This window comes from Cheilinus undulatus, linkage group 17, assembly GCF_018320785.1.
Source record: "Cheilinus undulatus linkage group 17, ASM1832078v1, whole genome shotgun sequence".
Taxonomy (NCBI): Eukaryota; Metazoa; Chordata; class Actinopteri; order Labriformes; family Labridae; genus Cheilinus; species Cheilinus undulatus.
Genome location: NC_054881.1, coordinates 34261389 through 34275269, shown reverse-complemented (window position 1 = coordinate 34275269; position 13881 = coordinate 34261389). Strand labels below are relative to the sequence as shown.

General features: G+C 40.6%; 1 protein-coding gene across 2 annotated transcripts in view; it reads right to left on the bottom strand.

Moving 5' to 3' along the window:
• The window catches only part of arvcfa (ARVCF delta catenin family member a), a 35306-nt gene extending 30350 nt beyond the window's left edge, over positions 1 to 4956 (bottom strand). For both annotated transcript variants that reach the window (XM_041811296.1, XM_041811297.1), the window contains exon 1: positions 4830 to 4956. In XM_041811296.1, the coding sequence (XP_041667230.1) occupies positions 4830 to 4850 (21 nt within the window). In that variant the 5' untranslated portion in view covers positions 4851 to 4956. The remainder of the gene's footprint in view (positions 1 to 4829) is intronic.
• Between the last annotated feature and the right edge of the window lie 8925 nt (positions 4957 to 13881).

Sequence of the window (13881 nt, the reverse complement as noted above, 5' to 3'; positions counted from 1 at the left end):
ATATGACTACTCTGAAGGAGTTACAAGCTTCAGCAGCTGAGATGGGAGAGACTCTGCATAGAACTGTTGCCAATGTTTTTAACTAGTCAAATGGTTAAGTGGAATAGCGTTCTTTTGTCTGATGAGACCAAAACAGTGCTTTTTAGCCATCAGACAAGACACCAAACACTGCACATCACCACAAACACACCATCCACACTGTGAAGCACGGTGGTGGCAGCATCATGCAGTGGGGATGTTTCTTGGCAGCCAACGCTTGAAGGCTTCTAAAAGTAAAGATAAAATGAATGTGACAAAATAAAGGAAATTCCTGGAGGCCAATCTTATTCAGTCTGAAAGAGGACCACAGCTTGGGGGAAGATTTATTTCACAGCAAGACAATGACCCGAAGCATACAGCAATAGCAACACAGTAATGGTTTAAAGACAGCAAGGTGAATGTTCTGGAGTGGCCGAGTGGACTTGAAGATGGCTGTTCACGCCCGATCCCTGGGCAACCTGATAGAGCTTGAGCAGTTTTGCAAAAAAGAATGGGGTAAAATTACAGTGTCAGTGTGTAGAAATCTGTTTTCACTTTGACATTATCAAGGTTTTTTAAAATTATTTTTTCATCAGAAAAGCCAGATTATATTGACCATGATGATTTATAAAATCAATAAGAAGTTAAAACATCCAAAGGGGGTTAATACTCTTTATATGCACTGTATCCTATACCCTAGCCAACCATGTTATTAAGTCTGCCTTCATATGTTGCATAATGTTTACACTCTACAATATAATAACAGAGCGCCATGTCATTAAGGCTGTCTTCACTTAATAAGAGAGCTGCATATGATGCCCAGAAGTAAGCAGAGCCACTTGTTTCCACATAATTGTCATATAATTTGTTTTATTTGAAGCATAAACTGCTGAAATGATACTGAAAATTGCTATAAATACACCTAAGTCATACTGTATATATTCATGAAAAATGAGAACCTTGTCTCCAGTTTAATCATTTATTAAACTCTAATCTTATTCAGCAATCTGTCTATTGGAAAAACAATCCTCAAGCCTCTACAGAGGGCTTCTGCTACTGATCAAATAAAGACAGCAAAAAGAAATACAATAGAATCTCCCTGATTTATTTTAGCCCATAAAAATAAAAAGGTTGATGTGTTTTATATCCTTGTGTGCAGGCAAGGCTATGCTGTAATTTGTTGTGATATATATAACAACAAATTATTCCTGATACATCAGATTTAATGGGCGCATGCGAACATGCATGGTTTGTTAATGTGCACTGGAGTGCTCTTTCATTTCTTTTTAGCCATAGCAGCGGTTTTCTAAACTTTCAGGTTCAATTGCGGTGTAAATTTTGCTTCAAGCCTGCTTTTTAGTTGTTGTTGAACTTTCCTTGCACTGGTTTAAACTTTCATGGCCGATTCTAGGGAATAGATTCACTTTGTTTGATGCAAAAACAAGCTGACATCTTATTGAAAGTCTTTAATGGAGCAATAGGAAAAATGGCTGTTGGATTTAGGGGTTATTATTGGTTCAGTCAGGAACACTCTTGTCATACATTTAACCATTTTATTACCAAAGGTTCTGCTGAAAAGATGCTCCCTGGGTTAGTCAAGCTGCATGCTTTGACTTTACTGGGAGCAGATGGCTTAAAACCCTAATATGGATAGATACATTTATGACAATACAAATTGAACACAATAAAATTAGTTCAGAAGCAATTAATCCATAGTAGCATGCAAGCTGTGAACTACAAGGGAGGAGGCTGGGGTGGAGGAGGTTAAGCTTTGCCAGCAGCAGCTAAATGGTGCATCAGCACTGATGCAAGCAGGAATTAGTGATAAGTACCTAAATCTTAATACACTGCTGTATTGATAGAAAGAGCTGTGATTGGCTGTTGAAGATGGGAGGCAATAATGGGATCAGCTGGCTGTCAGCTGATCCTGTCTGTGCATATGACTACGGTGTCCTGCATGAACAAACTCTAAGTTTCATTTCATTCAGGAACACTGTCGTCATACATTCAACAATTTTCTCACAACATGGATAAACAGTTTTTCTGCACATGGCTAAAAACCCTAATACGGATTGAAACGTTTATAACAATGCGTATTGAATACAATACAATTAGTTCAAAAGCAACTAATCCATACTAGCATGCATCTGAATATGAGGGTGCAACAAGCTTTGTACTATAAAGGAGGAGGCTGGGGTGGAGGAGGTTAAGCTTTGTCAGCAGCAGTAGTGTGGTGCATTTGAATAGAATAAAGTGCGTTCAAAAACAATTAATCCATAGTAGCATGAATCTGAATGAGGGTGCAACAAGCTTTATGCTGTAAAGGAGGAGGCTGGGGTGGAGGAGGGGAAGCTTTGTCAGCAGCAGCAGCATGGCATTAGAATTACTGCAAGCAGGGATTAGTGAGAATTATTTTTAAATACACCGCTGTGTTGAAAGAAAGAGCTGTGATTGGCTGTGGGAGCTGGGATGCGATAATTAGGCTGGGCGTATGACTAGCTGAGCTTCATTTATTTCTGCTATTTGTTTTTTGTATTTGTGAAAGGCTGCTCTGACTAAACAAAGCTCTATAAATGCGACTGGATTTGTCATTTTTTGTCATTAGGTTATTTGATGAGGTCTGATTTACCATCACAGCTGCTTTAATTCGTAGCCCAGCTGTTGCTCTGTACAACATGCTGATATTTCTCTAATTTCTTTGTTTTGTTTTCAAGTGTAACTTAAATTATCTTTCTCTCTCTCTTAACAAAATGTGCTTCATTAACCAGAGGGGATTAATTATTCAGTATCTTGGTCTGAGTAAGAACTGGAGGCAGAATTTAACTGTAAACACGCTTTGTGCTGATGTTCCTTACAAAATTCTGTGTCTACAATAATGTACTTGGCTGCTCTAATAATCTCAATCAATATCTGCTCATCTGATAGGATTTTCTCCATCTTGAGGCCTCTTGATTGTGAGTCTGTTGATAATGCATACATTAGAGTATGATTAAAAGCTTTTATTGTGGAAAGAATAAATGCCCATGCATCATTTTATGACTTTGTTTTCTCATGTGATTCGAGTCAACGTTGATGTAAAGATGCATCTATCACACAATATGCACTGAGATGAAACACCATAAGCTTTAAAATCTCCCCAAACTCTCCTTTTTCCGAGGCTGCGGCATTAAACCGAACAAGTGCTGAGAACCTAACTCCCCTGCATTAAATCAGCCTGCAGTGGATGTGGAGAGAGAGCTTGATTCGCCTTTCAAACACCTCACCAAACACAAGAGCCCCTCACATCCATTGTGCAAAATGTGTCAGAGGGACGAGAAGATGAAAGGGGTCACACGAGAGAAATTGGCAGCAGGGGGGAGACGATCCTGGCTCGAACATCTCTGGGGGAGGTTGATTGGATATATTGTTAGGCAGCTTTTTAGAAGAAAAGAACGACAGACGGGGTCCTACTGTCCTCCACAGACAGCTTGATTAAGGACTTAGAGGACAATAATAGGCCGGACTGCGTGGCCTATGTGCGCTGTCCCCCGTCTGATTCAAGCTCCAGGGAAGGCCAGGCCTCTGTGAGTCAAAGCTCATTTAAATAACTCACTGCACCATCACTAAGTAAGCGTGCTCGCAGAGCCAAATAGGTCGGGATGATGACTCTGAATCTGACTTTGCTTTAAAAAAACGAGGTATGAGATATAGATGTAAGGTGCAGCCATGCAGGAGACAGAATGACATGATTAGCATCTTGTTCCCCTCCACTCGCAGTATTGAGGGCAGCTACAGCCAGGGTATTATTTTGGGAGTCTGATCTAATGCTGAGTGATTTCAGATTTTTCAGTGACCAGCTCAAGGGCATGACAGGCACAAGTCATGACTCAAACTTGTCTCAAAGACAGGATAGACTATTTTGAAAAAGAAAGGGCATCTTCAGAGGCAATTAAATCAGCAAGGAAAAGTCATTCTGGAGCAATCAAACTTGTGAAAAGATTAGCTTAAACTTGTCTCTATCAAACAGTGGGATTGAAAAGGAATGCTCCCACTGGATAATAAAACATGACATCAGCCCACTGATGTCAGGAAACATCAGTAACAACTTTGTCACAACTCATCTGCCCTCCACTATCTGTTGAATCACTCCTGCTAGTGAGTGTGAATGCATAGTGTGTGCCACTATGCATTGTTGTTCTCTTTAGTCTTATTTAAGACTTGTTTCCTGCAGAGACACAATTGTCCATTATGCAACACATCTTGTCAAGCTTAATTCAAGCAGGCTGGTCTATTTAGAGAACACAGTGATTGAACATGACAGCCCAAAACAGAAGGAATGATGGGTATTCCCTTGCAAAGTTTCTATTTGGAGCCTCTTCTCTGCATCCCTCTGATCCTCAAACAGTTAAATGCTGCATGGTCAGATTTAATGTCTCTCTGATACATCATGGCAATACACTTACCAGAGTGTGTGCAGCATTTCCCCCCCCCTAGAGGGACAACCTCTCCTTATAATACAATCAAAAATTACCCCCACCTTATGTGCTTGCCTATGCATTTGCACACGTGCACATGCATGCTTGTGCACGCACGCACACATACATGCACACACACTTGATGAGGATGTTAGCATCATGTCCCCATGCACGCAAGGAGACTGCACCGAACAGCAGCATTGAGAGGCGAGGAGGTGATGCCTCCTTCATTCATCATGACAGTGGCAGAATGCAAAGCTGTGCATGGGGCTACAGTTCTCTGCAGAAAAAAACACCTATAAGCAGAAAAAGAGGGAGGGTACGAGCAAATAGAGCCATTCCAGCACACACTCTTACCTCTTTCACTTCAGCAGGCATTGCCAAACCTTTTCTGCTTCCCCACGAATGATGAGCAAGATGCTTCCCCCTGTGAGACGTCTTCTTCTTCTCTTCTTCTCTGAATTTTAGCCTTGACTCTTCCTCCTTTGAGCATGTGAGGCAGTTCAAACATGAGCAGCCATCCTTCCTCCCAGCTCTCACTAACACACGTCCGCTCTCTCTCTCTCTCCTTCTCTGCCTCTATCTCTCTCTTTCTTTCTCTCACTCTCTCTTTCTCTCCCAGCCACACACTAGACGCACCATGCACACATTTGCTCAACACAGACGTTCCCTTGCACGTTAAAGCACACACACACTGAGAGGCAATAAACGGCGGGCTCCCTCTCTGTCATTACCGCACTCCTCCTCTGATGTGTGCTGCAGTTTAATGTGTGCGCTATTAGCAAGGTGCTGAATCAACTGTGTGATGCCGGAGCCTGTGAATGGCTTAGGTAAGTGCACAGCCCTGCAATCCCCTCTGAGCTGCCCATATTTTCTGGCAGCCTTGGTGCACACATACACACACAGATCATTCCCTGTGGGCGCAAAGGCAGATGCAGCTGGAGCTGCACTAGTTGGGTCCTATGTCCACCCATGTGCGGCATAATAAAGGGCGAGGGGTGGGGAGTGGAGGGGTGGGGAGGTGTATGAAAACTGTATGCAGCACAAGGCAAGGTGGCACACCACATTCTGAACCAACAGCTTTTTACTCTGAGTGCTGTGCCAAAAATCCCACCATTTTCATCAGGCATCACTGTCCATCTAAGGATCTTTATACAGCAACTGTTTGACACAACAGAGACCATCAGTCATTTTGACTGTTTTCACATTTATTATTCTTATAGCTTTGCTGAATCAAAAGTTACAATGCTGCTGGTCCCTGACCTTTCCTAAAAGCGTTGTCATTTTGATTTAACAAATCACACAAAAGGCAAAGAAAATATCACTTCTGCCCAGAAAGATGCAGACAGTCTTTCTGAATGCACAGTTTTTATTTCACTTAAACTAAGGCCCTGTCCACACGGGGACTAATTCAGGAGTATACGCAAAAGTTTTGTGTTGTATCGGCGTTTCATCCACACGGAAACATTGTTTTGGGTGACTGTAAACAATACTTTTTGAAACTGGGTCCCAGAGTGCACAAATCCATAAACGACTGCCATTTTAGCATAGCTCTCTTAAGACACCTGCACGGGTCCAGCCAAAATAACAATGGTGGATTACAGGAGTTGTGTTTGTGTTACATAAGCTACTGAGCTTGCTATGGGTTTCACAGCAAAATCTGCCGCGAAACACACACACCGTCTGTTCTTAATTCCAACACAGAGAACAACCTGAAGGGCAACTAATAGAAAGTTTGTGTCAGTTTTCTGTGATCTTCTCCTTTTTGGTGCATTTCCGTGGCAGCAATAAAGTGCCACGTACGGGCTTGGCATATGCACTACAGCGTTTTCAGTTGTTTTCAGTGGTTCCGTCCTTGCGCGGATATTTCCTGAAACAATCCTGTCTTTATGGAAAAATTTATCAAAACAAAAAGGCAATATATCATTTTCTCTCCTTGTGGACGGGGCCTGAGTCTTTGCCCCAAGTGAGGGAGTTCAAGTATCTCAGGGTCTTGTTCACGAGTGAAGGTAGAATGGACCGTGCGATCGACAGGCGGCAGCATCTGCAATTTTGCAGGTGCTGTACTGTACCATTGTGGTGAAGAGCTTTCGATTTACCAGTCGATCTAGTCCCAACCCTCACCTATAGTCATGAACTCTGGGTAATGACTGAAAGAATGACATCGCGGATTTAAGAGATGAGATTCCTCAGGAGGGTGTCTGGGTTCAACCTTAGTGATGGGGTGAGGAGCTCAGACATCTGGAAGGATCTTGAAGTAGAGCCGCTGCTTGGTGGTTTGGGCATCTTCTTGTGGAGGTCTTCCGGGCACATCCAACTGGGAGGAGACCCCATGGCAGAACCAGAACTTGTTGGGGGGATTATACATCCCATCTGGCCTGGGAGTGCCTCAGAATCCCTCAAGAGGAACTGGGAAACGTTGCTGGGGAGAAGGACGTCAGGGTTAACTTGCTTTGCCTGCTGCGACCGTGACCTGACCCCAGATAAGCAGAAGAAGGATGGATGGATTACACTGATGCATTTTTCTAACCTGTGTGCCGGATCGACTAGCCTATTCATATAGTAGTACATATTGCATGGATATATTTCACATTCATCTGGGAAAGCTCCCACAGAAAGCTTTTGGGAAGGGCAGGACTTTTCATTAAATTCATGGATTAGTGTGCCAATCTGTGGTGCTGATCAAGAGCAGGTTTGTGAAGAAAGCAGGGACAAATAGGAACATGAGGATGGTGGAGGAGAAGAAAGCAGGGACAGAGAGCAAGATGAGGTAGGTGAAGGAGGAGAAAGCAGTGATAAATAGAAAGATCATGATTGATGAGAAGAACAAAGCAGGGAAAGAGAACAAGATGAGGATGTAGAGGGGAAAAAAGTAGGAATAGTAATCAGTAAGAGGATGGTGGAGGAGAAGAAAGTAGGGATTAAGAGCAAGATGAAGATGATGACAGAGAAGAAAGCAGGGACAGAGAGCAAGATGAAGATGATGGAAGAGAAGAAAGCAGGGATAAAGATAAAGATGAGGATGATGGAGGAGCAGAGAGAGGGGATAGAAAGCAAGGAAATGCTGGAAGAGAGAAAAGAAGGAAAAATTGAGGTTTGTCTTTGGGTGGTGAAGAGGAGGAGAGGACAAAAGACGAAGGTGAAGAAAGTCAGGGCAATGCAGATTGATTTTTCCAGTCGACCCAGAATTATGACTAGAAAAGCTCACTGATAAAGACAGAGAGACAGTTCTTTGCCTGTTGGCCTAAAGATTCAGACATACCAAAAAATGGCACACAAAGATAAGGAAAGCAGGCCATTTCCAAATTAATTTCTATATTCAAAGTCAGCCAATGGATGTAAGAGAACAAGACGAGATTGGCTTATTTGCAGTGAGAGAGTAAATAATGAGTAAATAGAGTTGAAAGTGATCTCTCATGGTCTTTCAGTAGTTTTCTGATTCTAGCCTTTCTCCTGCTGATTCTTTGTAATAACGCTGAAGCACAGACTTCATGTGTAAACCACGGATAAATATCCTGAAAGCAGGGCAGATTTCTGAACCAAGTGTTTCTCCTTTTTCTCACCATGAAAAATTGATTGATTGTCATGTATTTGTCATAGTTTTGTTTCGAGACTCATTATAGTATTAGGGCAGCACAGTTTAAGCACTGTTGTCTCACAGCAAGAAGGTTTATAGTTTCAGTTTTCTTTGTGCATTGCAAAAACTCAAATCTAAGCAAGTCTATTTTTTTTCAAGATATCTGATTTCTATTGTTTAAAGCTCCCAAAGTCCACCTACACATCTGATTTCTAGATATACAACTGAAAAAATACAGCTTCATTTGCTTCATAAGTAAGAATATCTGCCAGTGGGGCAGCCAGTTGTACTTGTTGAGTGTGCAGAAATGAGATTTACTAACTTAATTTGCCTGCTCCATTGGCAGATGTTTTTACTTACAGAAGCCAAGCAGGCCCTATTTCTGTGTATCATGAAATAAAATGTTTATCAGACTTGTCAGCTGAACATCGGTTGAAACAAGTGCAATCATTACTAGAAATTATACAAATACAGTCGCTCTGATTTGAGTCTTGCAGTGTAGAGTTTGCACATTCCCTATGAGTATTCCTGCCTCCTTCTGCTGTCCAAAAGCACGATTGCCTTTTTAACTGATGACTATAAATTCCCCAAATATGTGAAATTTTTGACTGTATTTGCACTTTCAGTGAAAGTCCATGTGAAAACCACCTTTGTTTGGAAGTCATAGTGTTTTTATTTCACATTTTTTGGGAAATTTATTTGAGTTTAGAGGTTGTGACATGTTTGATGAGGTTTTCAGAAATGGTAGATGCCATGGACCATTTTTTGCCACGTATGCTAACACAATGCTACATAAACATTGGTGCTGCAGTTATCATGACACTGTTCTGGGCGATGTTAAACCAAATTATGAATGTTGAAAGTCGAAAGAGTGTTTGTGAATGCCCCTCTGTGTAGTCTGATGTGTGCATTTTGACATTTAAATAAAAAAAAAGAAAAAGAAAAGATGGAAGAGGAGAAATCATGGATAGAAAGCAAGATGATGATGATCCAAAGGAAGAAAGCAGGGACAGAGAGGAAGATGGTGGAGATGGAGAAAGGAAGGATAGAGAGTAAGATGATGATGGAGGAGAAGAAGGCAAGGACAAAGAACAAGATGAAGGTGATGAAGGTGATGGAGGAGGAGAAAGCAAGGACAGAGAGCAAGATGAGGATGGTGGAGCAAGGACAGAGAGACAGTGTTAACTTTGGCAGCTATTTTTAATTTTAGTCTTAGTTTTGGTCTTTAAATGAAATGCATTTTAGTTTAAGTCACATTTTAGTCATTTCAATCCTTTTTAGTTTTAGTCTAGTTTTAGTCAACGAAAACTCAAAATATTTTAGTCTAGTTCTAGTCCACAAAAAGTCTCACATTTTAGTCTTTACTTTTAGTCCAAGCATTGATTTTCTTGCCTAAATCTGGTACCAAATCATAGTAGTGTGTTCTCTGCACCCTGCCAAACCTGGGGTCCCTGCTTTCTACAGCTGAGAGGCAGAATAGCTACAGATGCCTTGTTTTTTGACAGATTTGCCCACAGTAGAGAAATATCACAGATTTTGAATGTTCAACGAAAACTAGATTACATTTTAGTCTAGGTTTAGTCATCTTGATGAAAACTAAACTTAGTTTTTGTCAGTTTTAGTCACCAAAGATCTATTTTTGTTAGTTGTGGTCTAGTTTTTGTCATGGAAATAAAGGCTGTCGACGAATAGTTTTAGTCATAGTTTTAGTCGACGAAAAGAGAAAGATGAGGATTATCATGGAAAGGAAGTAGGGACGGAGAGCAATAAATTAAGTAGCATAGATGTTTGTATAACAATGCAACATTTTTTACTTGGCTGGCCAGCTAAGGGGGGCTCAATGTAATTTAACTTCTGGTGGCCAAAATCCCTAGCTGCACCCCTGCATGGAGGGGATATAGGGTGAGAGGGGAAGGGTTTGGGGGAACCGGGGGAATAGTGGTGTGGGCGGCTACTGCAGCAGGGCAAAACTAGGGGTTCATACAGGGAGCAAGGCAAGCCCAAATTAGCCACAGCACTTTAGAAACAAGCCCAGAAAACCACAACCGACAATATTTGTAAGCAACTTAACAGAAAGAAGGCCAAAGTGGATTACGAGAAGTGGACTTGGCAACTTTAAACCTCATCTGTCCTGTGTATTTACTCTTTCTCTTCACCTTTTTCTATGCTGGTTCATCTTAAAACCTTCTCTCTAGTTTCCCTGTCTTCTTTGGTGGTAGATCTAATCTTCTCTGACTCATGTTTTAGGACCTTGTCAGGTTGATTTTAGACCTTTGATTTTTATCTGCTTCCCATGGACACACATTTAACCCCTTTTGTCGTATTGAAAACATCCCTCTGTCTGTTTCTGGGTCCTCTAAATATGTTAATACCAAACGTGATAGATACTGTTCTTCATTTGCTCTTAGCTCTGTTCTGATTCAGCCTGTAAAACACAATTTTCCAAAAGATCAGCTGAAGTGGTCACAAATAATCCCGGCTGATGAACCGAGACAAAATCCACTGCTCCACTTCACTGAAAAAAAAAAATACAAAAATGATGATGAAAGTCCATGCCTTACTTGCTCTCTCGGTCCAGTTTGCCACCAGACCACTTGAACTGAGACAGCAATATTCCAAGTAAAAAATGATCTGCTTTCATCCACAGGCCAGTGCTCTCTATCAGCTGTCTTTCTTATTGATTTAAGAGCATCTGTCCACGTCATTGATCTGGAAGAATTTAGAGAAACCTCGCTGGCCTCTTGGTTTGTTTACACTGTGCTTATAGACTGCAGTGATGTAATTTTTGAAGCTAATATATAAGCATTTATAAGGTTTGCTTCATTAGACTCGCTCAGCCATGTCAGCTTTTTCTCCTTTTCATTATATGTAATCCCTTGTCGATGATATCTTTCTCTTTATGATACATCCTTGTTAATATGACACAGATTATATACACCAGTGCTGCAGGAAACTGTGAAGCAATCCTTAACCTTGTTTTTTTTTTTGCTGTGGACATCAAAAAGCAAAGATGCATTTCATCAAATCAGTTAAATGAAAAATATCCTACAAATTCTGTAGTGAACTCTAAGCACAATCTATAAAACAGCAAACTGATGGACGAAAATTGGTCCATTTTGTTGCAGAAATGATTACTGCTGTTCACCGCTCTCCCGCTGTTTTATCTCCTCACTTGAAAAATACAAGTCCCATCAAATGGAAAATACCAGCATTAAGTGTCTTAATGGCTTTGGGTCACTGACAGACACAAGAGCAGCTTCATCACTGCTGGTATTTTTTTGATTTTCTGCATTTAGGAATGGCCAACACACTTAGAATACCCGATAGAGATGCAAGGGAAGCATCTAATTGCTGTCTATGAACAGTGAAATGTAATGTGTTTTATAAGAGGCGGAAAGAGGGATTTCTTGTGCCTTCATAGGTAGTTCAAAGAAAGCACAACTCTTTTGATTACATTAATACTACAACATGGACATCAGTATTTGGTCACTTTACCTACAGAGTCTTTAAAGTTCTTGCTTTGGGCACTGGGGTACAGTCATGTTGGGATAGAAAAGGACCTTCCCCAAACTGTTGCCACATAGCATTGTCCAGAATGACTTGGTATGCTGAAGCATTAAGATTAGCCTTCACTGGAGATAAGTGGCCTAGTCCAAACCCTGAAAAACAGCTCCATACCTTTATCCCTCCTCCACAAAACTTGTGGAGTTTTGTGGAGGAGGGTTGACTGACTGAGGTTTGACTGACTGCACAGTGCAGTCAGGCGGATAACATTCACCCAGCCTCCACCAAACCCAGACTCAACAGTCTAACTGCCAAACAGAGAGAGATTCGACACTTCACTGCTACACTGCCCAGTGTCAGTTTGCTTCACACTAGTGGTTCTCAACTGGTCCAGCCTTTGGGCCCATCAGATGTTTCGTAAGGACAAATCGTGGCCCAAGTTTCTAATACTTGTCAATCATTTTGATTTATTAAATTAAAATGTCGCTGTTTCAACCCCAGATAGAAATGTGACAGGACAAAGAGACTGAATAAAATAAGACACATCAAGAATAAGGAATAGAAATTCTGGAAGGTATCATAAAATATTCTGAGTCAGCAAGTAAAAAATGTACTACAAGAAAATGGTCAAATGTACAGTGCTTAACAAATTTATTAGACCACCCTAACCCTAACCAAAGTAAGGTTTATGCCACAGCTGCCCTAAATTAACAGCATTGGTAGTTACCAAAATCATTTTTATGTTTCTGCAATGGTTAATACACCAATATGTAGAAGCTCTTTAACCAAAATGATATTTTTAATGCTAAAATATAATTATTACGTATCCATGGATTTTCACATTTACTGATTTACAAAAAAACTGAAAAAAAGTAAAGCACATTAATATTTCTTGATCAATATGTCAAATTATAGTTATTTTCTTGCATTCCTGAACAGAAAAATGAGTTTTAGTGGTTGAATGTTATGCTTGATTAATTTCTGACTTCTCAGAGAAGCCCAGTGAGCCAGCTCAAATTTGGGTGAATTAAGTTTGAAATTCCTCGTTCCTGTTCAAAATGGTAAAACATGGAGAGCTGACTGAAAATGAAAGAGTCCGCATTAAAGCACTTCATGATTCTGGATGGTCTTTGGGACAAATATGACAGGTGGTCTAATAAATTTGTTAAGCACTGTAGCTCAACCCACACTAGAAGACTGGTATGAAAAAATGTTTTGGAAATATACAAAATGGAGAAACTGACTTATTCTTTGAGGATACAAAAATTCTACCAAATCTGGAATAAGTGGATTGACTTTATTGCACCAAAATGTGCAGATTTTGTATGACTCCCACAGACCAATCATACTCCCTCTACCCCCTCAAATGGGTTACATCACTATAAGCTCACATAGTTCCTGTGTAAATAGTTAAATTTCAACTGTGTTTAGAAAAAACAAGAAAGGCTAAGGTTTAAAATGTTAACAGTCTTCTTTATGATACACCATTGTTAATATGACTCTGCAGAAATGTAAGCATGCACTGGAATGCAGATCAAATGCTTACTTTTTAAATTTTTTTATTTTCATTTTCCATCCGTCCATTTTCTATACCGCTTATCCCATTAGGGGTCGCGGGGAGCTGGAACCTACCCCAGCTGTCATTGGGCGAGAGGCAGGGTACACCCTGGACTGGTCGCCAGTCAATCACAGGGCTGATATATAGAGACAGACAACCAGGCACACTCACACTCACACCTACGGCATACTTAGAGTCACCAATTAACCTAACAAGCATGTCTTAGGTGGTGGGAGAAGCCAGAGTACCCAAATAGAACCCACGCGTGCACAGGGAGAGCATGCAAACTCCGCACAGAGGCCCTGACTGGGAAGCGAACCAGGGACCTTCTTGCTGTGAGGCAACAGTGCTAACCCTTGCACCGCTGTGCCACTCTTTTTATTTTCTACATATGTGTATTTGTTATGTTTTTCTTTTATTGGACAGATTTACCAAAAAGTCTGTAAGCAGGTTGATTGATGGGCAAATTTGTAAATATCAACAGAGAATTGATAGACTGAGTGGATCTGCTCTGGCTTAATATTGTAATTTCCAGTGCATAGATTAACAAAAATTAGAAAAGCTGTAGAAATGTTCAGGATAAAGTACATTTTGTAATATTGCCTTTTCAAATAAAAATAAAATTTTAAAAAAGAATATCCTGAAAGTTTCTGGGGAAAAAATCCTAGTTAAAATACATTACACTTAACAGGCAGTTTCTCAAAAATCCCATAATGTGTCCTTTATAAAATCCTAAAAGATTACTGGAGAAGATTGCTGAAAATTTCTGG